The following is a 21,208-nucleotide window of genomic DNA, read 5'->3' on the forward strand; positions in this document are numbered from 1 at the left end:
TCGAGTCCTGTATCAGGCTCCCCTGCAGGGAGCCTCCTTCTCCCTCTGCCCATGTCTCTGCCTCTCTTTGTGTCACTCATGAACAAATAAATAAAATCTTTAATAATAAAAAAAAAAGAGTAGAACAGAGGGACAGAAAACGTAACCAGAATGGAAGAGGTTTCCTACATCAGAAACAGACCAACACCCAAAGGAAAACCAAGCCAAAGTCTTGAAAGGAAAAGTAATAAAAACAAACATTGTCAAAAACTTTATGACTGTATACGTAGCCTCATCATAATTTGAAAAGCAAAGTAAGTAGAATGACTTTATATATTTACTCTTAACTCTGCAAACTTAAATATGTTGAAGGTTCTCAGCATTTGAGCACAAAAATAGGCACTGATATATAGTTAGTAAGATTTAAAAAATAGTGCTATATATTTGGGGGCACTGCAGCAGTACTGAACAAAAAGTTGAATATTTAGTTCCTCTGATTGGATCTGCTTCCAGGAAGCTGTCCTCTAGAAGCACTTGTACAGATATGTAAATATATATGCAATGTTGTAGCATTGCTTTAAAGATGTAAAAAAAAAAAAGTATGCAGCTAAAACTGAAATCTCTAGGAATCTTAAATTATGAAAAATACATAAATATAATTCCACTAAGTTACTGAAAATAAGGCAGTCTCTAAATATTTTCATAGGTAAATATCCTTAATATATTATTGAGTGGAAAATGAAAGCATTATGATCTCTCCTGTTCACAATCTATGTATGCTTGTATGTATATAAATACACACAAAATATATATGTATTTGAAAACATAAAGTAATAATGAAATTTCACAGAGATAGTAAAAACTGAAAGTAAGAGGGGCAGCTGGATCTCCCTTCGGCTCAGGTTGTGATCCCAGGATGCTGAGATTGGCCTGCTTCAGGCTCCCTGCTCAGTGGGGGGTGTGCTTCTCCCTTTCCCTCTGCCCCCCGCCATGCTCCTGCTCTCTCTCACTCTCGTTCTCTCTCTCTCTCTCTCAAATAAATAAATTTTTTTAAAAAATTAAAAGTAAGACATTAAATTCTAATTGAGAGTTTCCTGAATGTGAAAACTATCCTGAAATATTTATCATTACCACTGAGAATAATGACATTAAACTTTATTATTCCTATAAAACAGTTTAATATATAAATTCTATCAAATTCACATATTGGAATATGTAGCTAATCTAATTACACCACAAAAAAAATTTCAATTTTGATAAATTAAAAATCCTACAAGTTTTTAATTTCCTTTTTAGCATTTTGACATCTATATATTTAGGAATTGAAGAATATCCTAGGTATATTTAACTAATTTTGAAGGAACAGGGAGTGTAACAATTCAGCCATTCAGTTAAAAGAGGAAATACTTCAAAACCAAAAACTTACTGTTTCAAGACTGTTCTTTAACTTCCATATTTTTATTCTGTAATATTCTGTAATTTTGCTTTTGAAAAACCTGGCTTCAAGGGTTTCTTAAACTTACATATTTTATAATTATGTGTGTAATAAAAATTGTGGGTGCTTGCTTATGTTTCACAGGACATGAGTAGATTAGAAGAGCGTCTGTACAATGCATCAGCAGAAATTATGTCTATGAAAGAAAAACAAGTGAATTTGGAACAGGAAATAAAAGGAGAAGTGAAACTACTGAATAACATCACTAATGATCTCAGACTGAAAGATTGGGAACACTCTCAGACATTGAAAAATATCACTTTAATTCAAGGTAAAATATTTTCTCATTCCTCCAGAAAACAATATATTAAAATATACTGTTATGTGCAGAGTTGGCGTTTGAAATCTTGTGGTGTAAAATAGTTCTTGAGCATACAAATGTCCAGAGAGAGGAATTTTGAATCTTATCAAGATATGGCAAGATAACAGTATCATGGTATTCTTTAATGGAAAGTTATTTTAAAAAATATCTTTAAGGTCTTATGAGTCATTGTTTAAAATACTCAATATTAATGAACATGAATAGAAGTTTTCTGTATGACACCAAATTCTTTACCTATCCACAAATCAGACTTGTTAATTCTTTTTTTCAAAACTTCCAGATTCTTTTTTATTTCTTACCTGACTGTATTATTAGTTAGTAAGGTCTTTGAACTCTATAGTATAACAAAATGATAATAAATTTGCCAAGTTTCTTCTTTAGTCCGTGTTGATAAACCATGGTAATTTAATATACACATCATATATATTTTTACTCTAGCTTTTATTTCCATTTTATTATTTTTTTCTTTTTAAAGATTTTATTTATTTATTCATGAGAGACACAGAGAGGGAGGCAGGCAGAGGCATAGGCAGAGGGAGAAGCAGGCTCCATGCAGGGAGCCTGATGTGGACTCGATCCTGGAACTGTGGGATCACGCCCTGAGCCGAAGGCAGATTCTCACCACTGAGCCACTCAGGCATCCCTTTTATTTCCATTTTAAATATTTTCTCATATTTTACATTGTATTAGGCTTGTCTTATATAAAGAACACATTTATTGATTGATTGATTTAAAAAAAATTTTTTTTAAGATTTTAATTCTAAGTAATCTCTATACCCAACATGGGGCTCAAACTCACAACCCTGAGATCAAGAGTTGCAGATCAAGAGCCAGCCAGGCACCCCAAGAACACTTTTTTTAAAATGTGCAATCTAGCCATTTCTTTTCACCCTACTTATTTCTACCATCTTATTTTGTGCTGTTTTTGCCCAGTTTTATGTTCCGTTTGCTTTCCTTTCTTGTCCACTTTTGGATTGATTAAGATTTTTCTCATTGAATTTTTCCTTCTGCCAAAGGCACCAAAAAGATTTTGGAGACTTTCTAATCTATTTCTATTTTGTTGATGATTGTCCTTGAACTTTGTTGATGATTGTCCTTGAACTTTATCTAACAAAGTCTAACGTTGATCAATATCTTTACCTCGATCCCAAATATACAGAGAATGTAAAAATTTGTGTAATGACTCCTTTCCCTGATCTTCTGTTTTTGAGTATACTTTATTCTGTTTTATGTAGTTTTTAAAAAAAAACAAGAGTCAGTATTATTTTTCTTACATTATATAGACCACGTTAAAATTTGCACATAGATCCAATTTTCCTTTTTTCTAAATGCACCTCAGACATCACTTCTGGGATCATTTTCCTTCTTCCTAAAGTATATCTCTTGGAGGTTCATTTAGTGAAAGTCCAAAAAGTAAGACCTTTTGATTTCATTTTCTCTACTTTTGTCCTTGCTCTTTAAAATTGTTCTACTACATATGTATTTCTTAGGTTGACAGCTATTCTGGTTATTTCTATCAGTATTTTGAAGATATTTCCCTGGCTTTTGGCTTTCCTTGCTGTTTTAAAAATGACTGCCAATCTGCTTGTCATTCTTCTTATCTTCATTACCTGCAATTTCACAAATTGTGTTTTTATATTGATAATTTATTCATTTTGCTTTGTTTTTACTTCTTATATTTGTAGATCTAAATCCTTCATAAATTCAGGAAAGTTGTCAGCTTCAGTCTCTCTGAATTCTGTTTCTTTACAACTGTCTCCATTCTTTCTTCTGTAATTCAAATTAAATTAATCTTAGATCCTCTTATTCTAGCTTCCACGTCTGTTAAACTCTGATTTATAATTTTAATATTTTTATTGGATTAATAATAAATAGAAGTCCATGAGATTTTTTTTATTATATAACACTAGGGGAACAATATTTTAAGTCTGCTATCCAAGTATTAACAAGAAAAAACATTTAAAGCAAGTCCCAAAAATTATATATAGTGCAATTTTTGTTACTAATTATCACAGTTTAGCAAAAGCAAGTAATGTGTTTTTATAGCTGCAGACATATGTAATTAGAATGGTGGCTTTTAAAGTGCAGAAAATTGGGTGAGAAATATAAAATTCAGGTTAATGTTTAACCCTAAAAAGGAAGAAGATGAATGGGATTGGGGAGCATCTAAATAGAGATCTATTTCATGGTTTGTGACATTGCAGAGGTATTCTCTTCATTATTGTTCTTTACATCTTACTTACGTGGAATATGTTGCATGTATTTTTAAATTATTACATTAAGACAGATGATAAAAAAAAATAAATAAAACAGATGATAAAGAAAAAATTGAATTAATCAGCATTCCCTCTAACAATTAGACAACTCCATTTTGGATTTCAAATAAATATCCACAATTTTATACATCCAAAACCAAACTCTTAATTCTTGAGCATCCTACCCCATTCACTCCCCCAATCTGTTGCTTACTCAGCCTTGTATATCAGCCAAATCATTATCCAACTAGTTACCCACTAGATCTCGGAGACTGCCTTTAATGTCTTTCCATCACTTCCTACATCCTATCCATCTATGAGTCCTGTTAATTCTTCTTGCACACAATATGTCAAATAAAACCACTTCTCACTATTTCCTCTGCTACTACTCTGATTCAAGCAACTATACTTGTCTGATGCATTACATCTACTTCTCATTTGTTCTCCTTGATTCGACTTTTAACTCATTCTACGTTATAAAGAGCAAAAGAGTGGTATTTTAAGAAGTTTGTAAATGTTTTAGCTCTCATGCTTAAGCCTATCCAGTATTTTTGCCATTGACTTGGAATAAATCTAAATTCCTACCTAGTCTGGATCCCATCTACTAGCCTGCTCTCATTTTCCCATTTCCCCTCTGGCATTCCCTCTGTCTAGCTTGGAAATCTGGAAAAATGAAAGTGAAACTTAAAAGTATAAATGACTAGGGAGGAAGTGTTAGTTTCATGTCTTACTGTCTATAATGTGCACTGCACTCTCATCCTCTCTCTTGAAATGTTCTCTTAGAAGTCCACTCCTTCTTGGATGCACTCAAAAACACCTTTTGAGAGGTCATTTTTTCCTCCACCATCCCTCTATGTCATCTTTTGCTTTTAACTTCCTCACAATACTTAGCACTTCATGAAATTGTTCCATATCTACATTGGCTCATTTGTTTAGCATACATCTTCTCTAATAGCATGTGAGTTCCCTGAGGTGGGGTTTCTTCTCTCTCATCTCTCTCTCTCTGCCCAGCACCTGTTAGAGTGCCTGCTATATAGTGGGTGAGCAAATATATATATGTTGAATAAATAAGTGAAACTAGCACTTTCTTTTTATTGAGTCATGCTTTGTAATGACAGGGTCATTTTTCCAGATTTCCAACATAACAATTTTAATTGTTTTTATTCTTTCTTCCAAGACTACTGTTAGTTCTTAGGTTCTATATTCCCTATCCCCTTATTGCTTCTTTATATTCTTGTGTAAACATTTCTTACCACTGCTCTACCAGACTATTATTGAAAACGTCTCCCAATCATTTCCTTCCTTGTTTTTTTTTCTTTCAGACTGTAATCCTATCTGCACTCTTGTGAAAATCCAGTCCTCCTACAGAGAAACCCTAGATTATAAGCCTATCACTTCCTCATTCTACATTTCTCTGTGTGGCACTCGGAATCTTCTATAATGTATCTTTTAACCACTTTTAAATACCTAATTCCCTCCATTTTCTCTTTTTGATGCCAAATACTTCAAGTGATTTAACTGTGATTCTAACATATCCAGTACTTTTGACATCCTACCTCATGCCTTTGCCTTCAGTTGAAATACCTTCTCTTCTACTTCTATCTAAAAATGCCGTATCTCTCATTTAATGTCCAACTAACGTGAATACTTCTCTAGTTCCATCAGAGTGATACTCTTTCTGACATTTATGTCTTGCTTAATATTGTACACTAGGTATTCTTTAGTAAGAGAAATCTTCACATGATAGTCATATCTAGAAGTATCTCACATTGTCTTCTAGTGCAGTGTTACCTCTTCTTGAAAACAATACATCCCTTAACATTAGGGGTTATTTTTTATATTCTCTACTACATCTAGGCATAAAACAAATTTTTAATAAATACTTGTGAAACTATAACCCAAGAAAAACAAATCGTACAAATTAATGAGTGCCTTATCATTTTTTGGTTGTAGGATTAGCCATCTTTGTGTCCCCTGTTTTGATATTAACAATTGCTAAGTAATCATGAAGATAAAGGAGACAACAATTCATTCCAGGAATAATGGAAAAACAGATGCCAGAAATGAAGTCAGTTAAGTTTGGAATAGGATAGCCTAGAATGTCAGGAAAGAAGTGGTCTGGTTCTGGTTTTAACCAACTAGCGTTAAGACCTTGGACAATTTACACCCTCTGATCCCTCTATATATGTATCTGACTAAGAAATCTTTAAGTCTTTTTCCAGATTTAAAGGTATCTAAGACAACAAGCATGAAAACTAAAAAAAAAAAAAAAAGAGAGAGAGGCAGGTTTAAGCAGCAATAGCCTAGAAGATTTGGTAGATTTTTATGATGACAAGGAAAGATTAAGAATGAAGTAGAAAATGTATGATCATCATGAATAGGACACAGAGAAGCATAGCTCTGGAAATTTAGGCAGATATTATTAGTTCTTTGGTATCATCTAGGATTTTAAATGATAGGATATGCCTAGGTTTGCTTTTCTAGTGAACTGTGTAATTTTTATCTCTGATATTTATGGTTACTGAGTATTCTAAATCAGTTCTTTTTTGTGGCTATGTAGAAATCTCAGTTTCCTACTAAGCTTTCTTTAAAAAAATCATAGAGAGGGATCTAAGTAGTGGATTTTGTATGTGTGTTTTATAGAGGGAATTGTCCATGGCAAATTATTGCTGCAGCATTTACGAATTATCCCTGTAACTTTGCACTTAGAAGGTATTAAATTTGAAGAAAAATAGTGTGAATTCTTAAGGCTTGATAGTAATTCAGAACAAAGAAGGTGACTGCAAAGACACCAAGTCTCCTGACTTTCAGTTTTTCATTTTTTCTTCTATAACATAGCAGAATAGATAGCTATATTTCTATATATAGTTGATGGAGGTACTATTTTTTTAAAAGCTGGAACTGCAGGAAATACGAGGGTGAAATTGACACAATACATTCAAGCCAGATAAAAATCTCTAGCCTGGTCCAAGTACAGGATGATTAGGATGTGACCTACAACAGGCACGGAGAGGAGACCACTTTTAGAAGGTAGCATGATAGCATCATGTTGACCGTGTTCTCAAAAGTTCTACACACAAAACTAAAAGAAAACTGGTTTATGATCTGTGTACTTCTATCCCCCCAAAATATGTAAAAGACACTAAAAATATTTATTGAGATACTTGCCAGATTTTGTACTAGGCAGTAGAAGAGATACAACAATATATATAAAAATGAAACATAATAAGTGAGATTAATATTGCATGAAGAATAAAATAACAATAAAAATGTAACAGCGAACACACCTAGTTAGAGTTCTGTAAGGCATACCTGGTTTTCTTACTCTGGGATTTAGAAACCTGGTATCAGCATTTTATATGAAAATACAGAGAGGGATCTTACTCAGAATTATATAAAATAATGCATGTATTTGTTATGATTGAAATTACTTCTCCAACATTAGAGCTATAGGCAGTTATTCTACAGAGTTACCTGCAAAATAATTGAAAGGGAAGTGTTTATGAAAGAGTTCCACTTCTCACTGGCTGAATAAATGGTGAAAACTCCTAACCACAGAGGCTAAGAACAGTGATCTAGTCTGTGAGTCTCGTTTCTTGTCTCACACATTCTGCTTTTTCCTGGAATATCTGTGTCTTGCTTTAGAGCTCTAATTACTGTATCAAAATCTTTCCTTGTGCACTTCTTTTTCTTTTTTCCCCAAGACACCACCCTTGAGAACTGTGGCTTTGCTTCCTTTCAATTTGCTCAGCAAAATACAGGCTGCAAATTGAGTCTTTCTTACTTGCCCTTAATTTTGTTAATGTGTAGAGATGAATGAACTGCAGCAGGGTTCATGGTGGTGGCAGTGCAACCCCCTGCTGTGGGGAAGATCTGCATTTTTTGTGGAATGGGAGATTCATACAGATTCTCACTGATGTAGAAGAATGGTGTTTCTTATGCAACATCTAAATATATGTCTCTGGTATTAAGCAATAGCTTACAGGAATTTGCATGATTATGTAAAAAAAAAAATAAAAAGCCAAACAAAACAAAACAAAAAGTGCAGGTACACACACGAGAAATGAATGTTAATGGTTAGTCTCTTAAGATGATCAAATTCTGAGTTATATTTTTTCTAGGTTTTTGTATTTCCTGTAATAAGTAGAGTTGCTTTTGTAATGAAAATACAATAAAATATTACTGCCCCATGTTGCATTTGAAGTGAAAGGGGCAATGTGCCATTGAGAAGAACAGTGATGTCTTAAAAATCAAGTAACCAGGGAAGGAAGGTTCTAAAATCTAAATTGGACCTTGAAAAATGGAACAGATCAGAAAAAATGGAGAGAAGCAGGGATGGGACTTGAAAGGAAATAACATGAACAGAATATAGTTTTTCATGAAATAATCTTTATCTACTCATGTTGCCCTCTCTTCACATTCTTCAGGTATTTTATTTCCCCACCTGATTAAAATTTGCAAGCAAGTGCTCTGCAACTAGTGGTACTAAATATACTTGTGTATCATCCTTGGGCCATGTATTCAGTCGAACCATGGCGATTGAAAATAACCGTTTTAGAGCACCTGGGTGGCTCAGTGGTTGAGTATCTGCCTTCGGCTCAGGTCATGATCCAGAGGTCCTGGGATCGAGTCCTGCATCAGGCTCCCTGCAGGGAGCCTGCTTCTCCCTCTGCCTGTATTTCTGCCTCTCTCTGTATCTCTCATGAATAAATAAAATCTTTAAAAAAGGAAAATACTTGTTTTAAAACATTGCTATTTATTATTCTGTGGTATATCCAACCTTGTGTTTTCCTCTTGGCATTGAAAAGAAAATTGCTAAGTGTTCTGCTTTAAGTGAAGGTATTAATACTTGTCCTGTGCAGTCTGTGTAGAAAGGGAATACTAGCAGGGTTACCTTTGAGTTCCAAAGTGCCGTCTTTTCTAAAGAAGTGATCACTGGATATCCATTTTGCTGGGCACAGAAAATTCAAATGACTAAATCGGTATTGATTAAATTCAGTACTCAGGGAACACTTGGGAAATTGTGAGGCCAGGTAGTCAGAATTTTCCCAACAACCTCTCCAACTGATTTTATAATATCTATATCTATTTAGGGATACTACTTAATACAACAAATTACTACAACTCTAGTTGAACAGTGCAGAGGTTGGGGCGCTGACTCCATGTGCCCTTGAAAAGGGGTATTTAACTTCTGATTCCTCCAGCACCTTACGACTAATAGCCTACTGTTGACCAGAAGCCTTAACAGAAACAGTCAATTCACACATATTTTGTATGCTATATGTCTGATATGCCATATTCTTAAACAAAGCCAGCAAAAAAGAAATGTCATTAAGAAAATCATAAGCAAGAGAAAATGCATTTGCAGTACTGTATTTGTCGAAAAAAATCTGTGTATCAGAGGACCCACCATCCAAACCCATGTTGTTCAAGAGTCAACTATATTTTACTTGAAAAGCATTCTTTTACTCATTTCCACCTCCCTACCTTTCCCCAAGTCTCTCCCTCTTACTTAGAATTCTCTTTCATCTCATTCTATCCATTCTTCAAATTATCTTTCAAATCCTACTGTCTCAGAGGCTTTTTAACCATCCTGCTGATCTGGATCTCTGAGAAGTGTCTGAAGTTGTCATTTTTAACAGTATGGTTTTTGTGGTCTACTGTATGTGGATCACATATGATTTATACATACATGATTGCACATTTTCCACACAGCATCTAAGTAAATATTGTGAAATCTCCACTTAGTATGCACATAACACTAAGGTGAGCTTATGCCATCATTGACTCAGTGTCGTTTCTCTGCTCCTGGGTTCTAAGAACCTAAAAAAGTGCTAGGCACACATAAATATGTAATACATAATTAGTTTGTCGATTCTAAGGCTATCTCACCCTTATTGGTTTAGGGCACTGCACTCCTTTATAGAAGGGCATGCCTCCATTCAGGAAGGTAATTCTTAACTCATTCTATGTTATTGCACAATAAATAGAAGACTGAATTTATTTAAAGAACTGTCTTGAAACATGACATATTTATTTTACCTATGCTTTAAAACTGTAATCGGTAATTGTCATTTATTTTTTAAAGGTCCTCCCGGACCCCCAGGTGAAAAAGGAGATAGAGGACCCACTGGAGAAAGTGGTCCACGAGGCGTGCCAGGTGCAATAGGTATGGCAATAGTAACGACTTAATCATATCCTTGAGGGCCAGATAATATTCATCCATATATGTGTGTAGGGGGAAATTGCTATTCGATTCATCTCCTGTGGAGTGTATGTGTGTGTCTGTATTGTGTGTGTTAAAGGGGATATTAAGTGTTTTCCAGCAGCCTCATCACTATAAGGTACCAAATGTAACTGACTTTTGCTTTTCGAAGAAAGTTATATGCTTTAGCCAAAACCACAGGGGTTTTTTCATATGTCTGAGGAGTGCTAATTCTATCTATGTTATCAATCGCACACAGTATATGGCAGACCTAGCTTTAGGTCACATGAGAATGAGAATGTGAAAATCATCTTCACAATGACTATATTTGCCTATCATACACACACGCACACACACACACACACACACACACACACACACACACACACGTCAAAGGAAATTGGATTAAATTCCTTATATACTCCTTAACTGGAATATATCTGCTTAAAACCAAGCAATTTAAATCTAAATATTGACTAGAATACAGATGACTTTTACCTTTACTGTCAGCTACTCTCTGTATCTTACTTAGAGCAAAATTGTTTTAAATTATTTTCCTCAGTTGATGTTGTAATCTTGAAAGCAATATTTTGAGAGAAGATAATAGAAGACAGAAAAGGAGAAAGAGCGTGAACTTTCCTTGCTCTCACAAAAATAGAGGAGACAGTAGCAACAGCATGATTGTCATGTTATTCTTGGCTACAAATCAAATACCCACATACCCTTTGAAAGTGTGGAGTATACTGCATGGCTTAATTATAACTAGAATGGTTTGTACTGCCAAAAACATGTCTAAATACCATGTACTTCATCCTATTATTCTGTCTTTTGGTTATATAAAATGTTCTTCCTTCTAATCAATATATTGACTAGCCCAGGTTCCATCAGAAAAATAGTGTTTAAAAATGAAAGGTGAATTTGACACGTCTCTGACCTTGACAACATTATGCTTAAAAAGCCAATGCATAGTTCATATTAAAATTTTTAAAAATATTTTATTTATTTATTCATGAAAGACACAGAAATTGAGAGAGAGGCAGAGACACAGGCAGAGGGAGAAGCAGGCTCCATGCAGGGAGCCTGACGTGGGACTCGATCCCGGGGCCTCCTGAATCACGCCCTGGGCTGCAGGTGGCGCCAAACCACTGCCCACTGGGGCTGCCCATATTAAAATGTTTTTAAGTTTACTTGACATATATCTATATATCTATTTATATTATATATATAAGATATATATAACTTTACATATCATATTTTATAAAATTACATATAATTTTATAACTTGTGAGTGTGTATTAGTATATCAGGTGGGTTGTTGCTATGCCTTTGAAAATACTGCTGAATAAGATTCTTTATTCAGAAAAGTCTTTCTACTTGTCTAGCACTCAGGAGATCTTCACAATGGAGCATTCATGTCATAGCAGGGGAAGTAACCAGTGTTCTATCAGCTGTCAGAGGTCTTTCAGCACCTCCATTACAAACCACAATTGTCAAAGCTTTCTAACTCAACCGTGTAAGTTCAGTCCAGGCTACAACTTGCTGTACAAACCTTCATCTTGGGAGCATCTTTTGCAGCTGTTTCTGAATTACGGATGTGTGAAATAGAAAGAGGGATTTAAAAATTTCAGCTTTTGTTAACACCCTAAACAGATACCGTTGCAAAGCTGCTTTGATTCTTTGAGTGAGAGTTTAGTCTGTTGCTGTTGGTGATACTCATTTACAGAAATAGGCATTATGCAGTTTCTCATATAAGAGAGTGAGATTTCATTGTTGGGGAATAAATTGACTCCTTTAGATTATTAAGTTTCCATTAGGTTTGGGGCACTGCAACAGAAGTATTCAGGTTACCAGGCATCTCTCCTCATAGATTCTTCCCTATTTAATAACTGCATTCTGTTTTCTTTTCTGCCAGATTGCCTAAATAAGTACTGGAATCAGGAAATAAAGAGTATTTGATGGGCAGTCATGATATTTCTACTTCCTGATTACAGTGAGTTCATTCAAACCCCACCTGTACATCCAGTTAAGCTCATTAAACGCAGCTTGACCAACTCAAAGTCCCCTAGATTGACAACCATGATATAAACATGAGAAGCTTAAAAGATTACTCTAGTGGTCCTCCTAAATGATGAACACATTAAATATACTACAATAGTTACTCAGGTACTGAGCTAGACATTACGTTAAAACTTGCTTTATCTCAAAATAACAACAGAAATTTATTTCAGAGTGGCAGGTCCTTGGAAGCAGGCTAGGGAGAATGACCTACTGACTTTTCCTCACCAACACATTTATTAAGCACCTTTCTTGTGCCTGCTGCTCTACAAGGTCTTGTGGATCCCAAACCCAGTCAGAAGTAGAGAATTTCTGCCTTCTCAACACTCTCAGTATGATAAGTAATTCTGTAGGTGATGAATGTTATGGTCGAGGATTCCTGATCTCATCTGTGATCCTTTGGGGGCCACTTTCTGGGTTATTTCCTCAGGAGAGCATGCTTTAAAGAAAAGATGTTTTATTCGATCCTAAGGTTTCCTTTTTGTAGACCATCTGTCTGCTGGGCTGTTTCTATCTACTGGGATCAATAACAGGGTAGCCTGACCTGGAGGCATGGGAAGATGCCTCAAAAGGGAACCATTTACAGTTTTAATCATCATCCAGTGCCATTTACTTTTCTTACATGGCTTGAATTTTCCACCATAGGATTCATGCTTCTGAAGAAGAAAATAAAGTCCATCCTAACTGTGGTTACTGAAGGACAAGAACTATATTTCATTAATCTATATCTACTCTTGTCTTTATCCCACCTCTACCCCTTCTCCCAGTCTGTGGCCCAGAAAGACCTCTCCTCTAGCCTTCAACAAGGATCGTGCTCCCTAAATATACATGAGTAAGGAATATTGCTGGCTGCAGACTCTTGCTCTGAGAGTTGAAAGCAGGTTTCTTCAGGAGGTACACATTGTGCCAAGGGATCCAAAAATGTCTGCAACCTACATACATATCATTAAATAAAATTATATTTAGCAGCCTTGACAAAAAGCTGGTAAAAACAATGATTGTATCATGTAGGAGAAGGAGAATAATTAAAGGAGGAGAATAAAAGAAGAGGAGCAAATCACTTATCATGAGGCAGGCACTTTTCCAAGTGTTTTATGCTTATTAACTCTCTTAACTGTCACATCCAACTTACGATGTAGGGATGAACAATTCACTATTTTAGAGAAGCACAGGGAAGTTAAATGACTTGCCCGAGATCAATCAGCAGCTAGTCAGTGACAGAACAAGTATTTGAACCCAAGCGGCATGATTGCAGAGTCCATGCTCTTCATCAATCTCCCAGACCACAGAAAGAAGCCTGATTAGAGAGCTGGAAACCCTGGATTTGAGAATAATTATCAGACCAACTTTACATACATAGTAGAATCTCTCTACTATATTATATACATAATTCTGTTCCTGCCTCTACAAAATGACAGATGATGTGTCAGGTTCCTTGAAACACCAGCATTCCAGGACTGGGCTTCTGAATACTTAGGTTGCCTCTGGGTTGGCAGCAGGTGCCAGACTCCTTCCCCTTGCCACAGATTATTGTAGAAAATTAGCTAATTGTCACTGGAAAGTTTCCGAGAATCTGATCTCTAGGAATAAAGTTCAGTCGTGGTACTTATGTTTAGGGGTCATATTTTCAAACATCATCGAACAGGTCACACAACTCTATAGGTCATACAGAGTCTGCCTAAACATCTCCCATAATAGAGGTCTAGTGATAAAGTGATTTCTATCAAAGTATCACATGTACTTCATTTATAGATTCATTTGTTTGCCCATTGGCAATGTGACATAATTCCTAATTGAACAGCTGTATCCTGAGTATCACTGCAATGTACTTAGTAAGCCAACTTTGGAGAGGATCCTCCTGATTCCCCCCTCTCTAAAGCAAGGCATCTTCTATTGTATTTCTCCCTTTTTTCTAAAATTATAATCTCCAAAATTACCTTCTTTCTTTATTTGTTAACTTTCTTGCAGTGTGTCTCCACACTGGAGACACACTGTTTTTTTGTGTGTTTTTGTTGATTTAGTGGAGAAATGGTAAAAATTGGAGTCACCAATGAGAAGCATTCTATACAGAGTGGGGAATGTTCTAAGATTTAAAAAATAATAATAAGAGAATTTAGAGTCAATGTTTTTATATGTAAATTTGAGTGAAGATCTTAATGAGTACAGATATCTGCCTATTTTGCTTGGATAATGAAGAAAGATGTAAGTGTTAATCAATCAGCCTGTCTTCAGAAGTGATATTAGTTCTCTCTTAGACTGTATGCTATGAAGTTTAGCTAATAGATATTACAAAGTAGAGTGTGTGAGAGTGTGTGTGTGTATTCAATATATGAATCTATTTATGGATGATATATGGAAATATTGTAATACACATATATATACATGTACATTTATATTTTTAAAACATATATATGATATATCAATATGTGCAAAGTAATATATATTGAGTAATTCAATTGAGATGGGTAACTACTAATATTTCTAAACATAATTTATCATTTTATTGCTTTGGATCTCTGCTTAATATCTGTTGGAATCAAAGTTTAGACTGGGCTGAATAATATTTCTTAACTATTTAGAATATACTTAAAGTTAACATTTTTTAGAGAACAATTAGCCCAATTTTAGGTGTCTATATGAATACACCTCAAGAAAAGTTTTTTTCTCTTTTTACTCAATTAATATGTATAAGTCCCACCTCCTGGAACTTGTAAACTAATGACAACATATTAAAGATTGATATGGGAAAAAGATGTATAATTTTTAAATTTTTCTTAATGTACTTCCCAAAGAATTAACTGAAAATTGAATTAATGGGATCTCTGTGAACTGATAATAACATCTAAAATGAGATTTTTACAATAGTTTATTCCAAACTTCTGGTTTCCAGGATGGAATATTTTATTCCACAGGAAAATAACACTTTTATATGCAGTTTTCATGATCACCATAGTAATGAAGGGAGGGGAGAATGAGCTTTCATTTAAGCACATAAAACCTGGGTTTGTATTTATATAATATGTACCTATAAATGAATCCTTATATACTATACACATGCACACATGTATATATATGGTTTTATTATTGTTTGGGATCATCATAGAATTCATAAAATCAAGTGCATGAGAAAAAGATTAATATATTCCAGAATTAGGACCTGAGTTTTTAAATATATATATAATAAAATATATAAATAATATAAATTTTTTTTTTCTCAGTGCTTGAATTGTGCTTTTTTGGGAACAAATCTGAAGAATTCAGTTTCTACTTTGTATATTTCAAAGTTAACCTTTTCAGCTATAGCAAAATTCTGCCATTTGAGGATTCCCAACTGGATTGCATAAGCCTTGTAGTTAAAACTCCAAGATTTTTTCTTTTTTTTTTTTTTTTTGATTTTTTTTCTTATATGTTTTTATTTACAATAGCAGTATGTTTATTTATTTAATATTTACATTGTACTAAATGCACTAAATGTTTCTGCCAATTACTTGTATTATTTATTAATGGCACACATGAACTTTTGGGAGTATTATCCCTTCATTTGGAGGTTTGCCTATTGAGTATTCAAAACTAAATTGTTTCATTATACTCACAAATCTATATGAAAAATAAATTATTATTGCTGTGTTTTTTCTTCATTAATCACATAGGTCCTCCAGGTCTTAAAGGTGATCGGGGAGCAATTGGCTTTCCTGGAGCTCGAGGATTCCCAGGGCCAGTGGGGAAGACTGGGAGGACAGGTATTGTGATAGTGTATATTTTATTTGTAGAATTTGTAAAATAAACACCAGAGCATACTTTTCTTCCCCAAATTCTTGTATACCAAAAGCAATAGCCATCCTAGTATGAACAGTAGACTTACATGCAGTTTATTTTGTGATCTAAAGCATTTTGAAACTAATTTCTCTCTACCTGAGGAAAGTTTCTATGTCCCAAAGGAAAATAGTCTTTAAAAGAAAAAAGAACAACAGAGGATTTATAAACTCTACCCAACCATAAATCACATGAAGAATGGTGTCTATCTTAGACCGAAGAGAATGGGAAGACTGGCAAAGAAAAACAAACTAGTTTAAATACCCTGGTAACCAAAGCTGGCCAAACCCTGGAAAGTTACAGTTAATAATCAACAGATAGGTCAGAAATCCTATTTTGTGCAAGATAAACTGACTGCTGTTAGTTCTTAATAAACTAAATTGTTCAGGCTCTTTAAAATTTATATATGCGACATTTTTCTTCTCCTTATGGCAGTAGCCAGAGCTTCGATTGTGAAGTTTACACAGAAATTTTAAAAGAAGGCAGTCTTATTGTTTCCTAATTTCAAAGTAAATGATGACTAGGAGAATAGGATCTTTATCATTGAGGTGCTTTTTTAAAATAGATTTTGTTTTTTAAGGGAAGTTTTAGGTTTATAGAAAAATTGCATAGAAAATAGAGAGAGTTCCCATAAACCCACATCCAGTTTCTGTGTTGTTAACATGTTAACACTAACATGGTGTATTTGTAACAATTGATGAACCAATATGGATACATTATTAGTAATTTAAGTCCACTTCTTATATTAGAGTTTATATTGAGTGTTATACATTTTGTGGCTTCTGACAATTATACAAGGACATGTATCTACTGGTAGAGCAACATGTGGGGTAGTTTCACTTTCCTAAAGATCCCCGGTGGCCTACCTACTCATCACCACCACACTCCTTCTCTACTGATGGCTGTAGTTTTGCCTTTTCCAGATAGAATATCATACAGTTGAAATCATACCATGTGTAGTCATTTCAGATTGGCTTATTCCTTTTAGCAATATGCATTTAAGCTTCTCCATATCTTTTTTGTGGCCTGATAGCTCATTTAGTTTAAATGCTTGGTATAGTCTAATGTATGGATGTACCACAGTGTGTTTATCCACTCACCTATTTGAAAGACATCTTGGTACTTCCACGTTTTGGCAGTCATGAATAAAGCTACTGATGTGAGTTTACCTAGAAGTTTGATTTCCGGGCCTCATGGTAAACCTGTGTTTATTTTGTAAGAAACCACCAGACTGTCTTCCAAAGTGTCTGTACCGTTTTGCGTTCCCATCAGCAGTGAATGAGAGTTCCCGTCATTCCACATCCTCACTGGCCTTTGGTGTTACTAATGTTTTGGTTTTTAGCAATTTTAATAGCTGTGTTGAGGTATTTTTGATAGTATCAGTGTTCACGGACTGTGTCGTGGCGATTAGGCTTGGAGAAAAATCAGCTAGCCACAAATAAGCAAGCTACAATCAGACTCAATTACCTGAACTGAATGGTATATTTATATGCCATCTCTAAAACCATCTCTAAAACTGTCTAGCTTTAATCAGGCCTTTTTGGCAAAATGGGAAGTAGTGTTCATTTGTTAATTTGTTTGAAATTATCTACATCCTTCAGGAATTGCTGAATTTTCTAAATGGGCAATTTGTGTGTGATAGATGAATATATTTAAAAACCCTGAATTTGACAAAATTGCAAAGCTACTTATAGTTTCCAAGATAATTTGAAATAATTCCGTGAAGTGAGAAAACATATTTTATCTGTATTCTAAGTTTAAAGCTAAAATGGTGTATTAATCTACTATCTCTCTCAACTAGGTAATCATTTATTATCTCTGGCAAATCATGGTAAAATTTTGTTCGGGACTCTTTCTGTTGTAACTTTCTACTTACATTCAATCATAAGGGGTAACTTCATAAATGAATATCACCATGCACTCTGAGTAAATTAGAATCACTACTCTTTGTCTTTCTGGAAAGTTTACATAAGAAGGGGAAGCACAGCAAAAATTTTGAGAATGCTAAGAAGACCTTACTCTTTCTCACAACCATCTATCTCTCTGTTATGTATAACCCTCCCACATGGACAGTGATGACATTAAGAATAAACCACAAAAGAGACATGTAACTAGCACAACTTAGCTGATTTAATAAGAAGTAACTTACCTTTTTTTTTTAATTGAGCACCATGTTTTCTCATCCACTGTACTTGGAGCTGGGAATACAAAATGAGCCAGCTCCCTACTCTCGAGTTTTCTCCCAGAAATTTCTCACAATGACCTCTCTTCTAAAATTTAATCAACAAAATCATTCTGTAACATTTCTGTGCACTATTTAACCTTAGGTGGTTCTTTTGGGAAAAGTAAACGTTTGTCAAGGTGATTTGAATTTGAATTTCATGTTGGCACATAGTTACCCCATGCTTGTTATTTACTTTACCCTCTTGGGAAGTACAAGGGTAGCAGAATATAGTTGGTACTTTACAGAAATAGCATAGTAGATCCTACCTTCCTATCTTTTATACTCTCTATGCCTCAGTTTCCTTATCTAAAAATAGGACTATTAACAGGACCTGTATTTTAGAATTTCTGCAAAATTCAAAAAATTAATAGATGTCTTAAAGCACTTCAAATAGTTCCTGTCACAAAACAAGCTCTATAGACATGTTAGTTAGTAGCTACTGCCTACACAAACTTTAGGATTTTTTCTACTATCAAACTCTTACAGTTCAACACCTGCCCTCCAGTCACAGTATCTGAGAGAACATTCATTGATTCATTCACCAAGCCAACACAATTTTATGAGGGTTCACTGTGTGCCCTACATAAATATAGCACAGTCCTTATGGAGCAGGGACAGGAAAATGCAAAAGCAATTAGCTGTAGTGCAATGTGGTGAGTAATAAACATTCATGAGTTAGGACAAAATACTACAGAGCAGAAAGTAGAAATTGATTAATTCCGTACAGCAAGACAGTGTGTTACAGAAGAAATAGTGTCAGTGCTGACCTAAAAGATACATAATAGGTGGTATACCTGCAACTACTGTAATATTGTATGTCAACTATACTTCAATTAAAAAAAATACATACAATTTATTTAGGTCTGAGGTTCTCAAACTTGACCCATCATCAGAATCACTTGTAGGACCTGTTAAAACAGTGAACTGTGCTCTACCCCAGAGTTTCTGATTCAGTAGTTTGGGGGCTGGGCTCCCTTGAAAATATTTAGTCCTCTCGGGTTTTTAGGTGATAGTGTTGATGCTGTTCCATGGACCACACTTTGAGAAACATATCTCTGGTAAAGAAAAGGAGTGGAGAGGGATCCCTGGGTGGCACAGCGGTTTGACACCTGCCTTTGGCCCAGGGCGCAATCCTGGAGACCCGGGATCGAACCCCACATCCGGCTCCCAGTGCATAGAGCCTGCTCCCGGTGCATGGAGCCTGCTTCTCCCTCTGCCTGTGTCTCTGCCTCTCTCTCTCTCTGTGACTATCATAAATAAATAAATAAAATTAAGTTTAAAAAAAAAGGAGTGGAGAAAGCGAACTCTAAAAACAAAAGCCAGGGCGAAGGTAAGAATTCCTTTGACAAAATATATCCTTAGGATATCACTGCCTTAGTTAAAAACTCAAATTTGGTAGAAATGTGAGCCATCAGTGCCTGGTACTACTTTAGTTATATGGTACATTAAAAAAATGAATAATAGAGTTTCTCCTCCAAAAGAGTCCAACAAAGGTAGTAGAATTAGAAATAAAATCCAATTATTGTCATATCCTATACCTGTCCATCTGAATAATACTCAATGCATCGACAGAATCCAAAGCAAATAGTTTAAGAAAGAGCACCCTATTTTCTCTTCTGCTCTGCTTTTCTTCCCCACCCTGCAACCTTCCTTCACATTTAATAAGTATTTATAATGTATACAAGGTGCATTGCTAGGTACTAGGAAATGAAAGATAAATAAGACTCACTCATTAACTGTCCTTAAGAGAAGGGGAAGACTTGGCATACCACAGATCTATAGGGTAGAGAAGTTATAACCTGACATATTTACTTCAAAGAGCTTTGAGGATTTAACTGAAATGTAACATTACATATCTTCAAAATCCCTAGAGGACTCTAGATATAACCTCACTGAGTGACTTAGATTTTCTAGCACGTAAGTAATGCGCTTTCCTCCAGTTAAACTTGTGGAACCCTTTCAAAGTCTGATTGTAAAGGTGAGTTATGGTCTTTCTTAGGAGTTTCCAAAACCACAGACCATAAATGATTCATTTATTTGACAAATAATTACTGAACATTTTCTCTGTGTCATTCATGGACATATTCATAGATCAGTGAATATATGGGCTTGGAGTTCAGATGAGAGGCCAGAGTTAGAAAGACAAAGTTGTAGCTATGATTACATAAATGTTTATTGGAATCATTGATTTTAATACTATTTTATGAGTAGACAGTGAGAAGAGAAGGGGCCTAGGATGAAGCCTTAGGTAATAAAGGTACAGGCTGAGCAGGAAGAGAAAGCAGTAGATTAAACAGAAGCAGCCAGAGTGAGGAAGAAAATCTGGGGAATGAGTTATGAAAAAGTCAAGGTGAGAGAGAGTTTTAAAAGTTGGTCAAGTAAGATGAACTCTACAGAACATTCTTTGCATTGTTGCTATAGGGATGTTGCCTTTATTGAGTAAGTTCAGTGGGATGAGTGGAAACCAGACTGGGGGATGCTCAGAGGTGAACTAGTGTTGAGGATTAAGCAAGGAGATAGAGCTAATTCTTGAGCAATCTGTCTCAAAGAAGAAAGAAGTCAGTTTCTTGTTTGTTGTGTTTTCTCATTTGTTTTGTTTTCTGAAAGAGATTTGAATACTATTTAAGTGCTGATGACAAGATAAGGTAGAGGAGTGCAGAGGAAAGAGGGAAGGTTAGTGAGAAGGTTGAAGGTGAAGACTTCAGAAAATAGGAAGCAATAGTAGAGTTAGGATAGATGATGGTCACACCTGAAATGGAAATAGCTGAACAGGTGGGCTAATTATGACACATCTGTAAAAATAACTAACCTAACGTCTACCTCATAGAAGGGGCACTAAAAATGCTGGAAATCATAATGA

The 21,208-nt window shown here is 34.9% G+C and overlaps 1 protein-coding gene across 2 annotated transcripts in view; it reads left to right on the top strand.

The window, feature by feature from the left end:
- MSR1 (macrophage scavenger receptor 1) overlaps positions 1-21,208 on the top strand; it is a 79,007-nt gene that overhangs the window by 23,337 nt on the left and 34,462 nt on the right. For both annotated transcript variants that reach the window (XM_077848946.1, XM_077848947.1), the window contains exons 5-7: positions 1,559-1,745; positions 10,140-10,220; positions 15,962-16,051. In XM_077848946.1, the coding sequence (XP_077705072.1) occupies positions 1,559-1,745; positions 10,140-10,220; positions 15,962-16,051 (358 nt within the window). The remainder of the gene's footprint in view (positions 1-1,558; positions 1,746-10,139; positions 10,221-15,961; positions 16,052-21,208) is intronic.

This window comes from Canis aureus, chromosome 15 (assembly GCF_053574225.1).
Source record: "Canis aureus isolate CA01 chromosome 15, VMU_Caureus_v.1.0, whole genome shotgun sequence".
Classification (NCBI taxonomy): domain Eukaryota; kingdom Metazoa; phylum Chordata; class Mammalia; order Carnivora; family Canidae; genus Canis; species Canis aureus.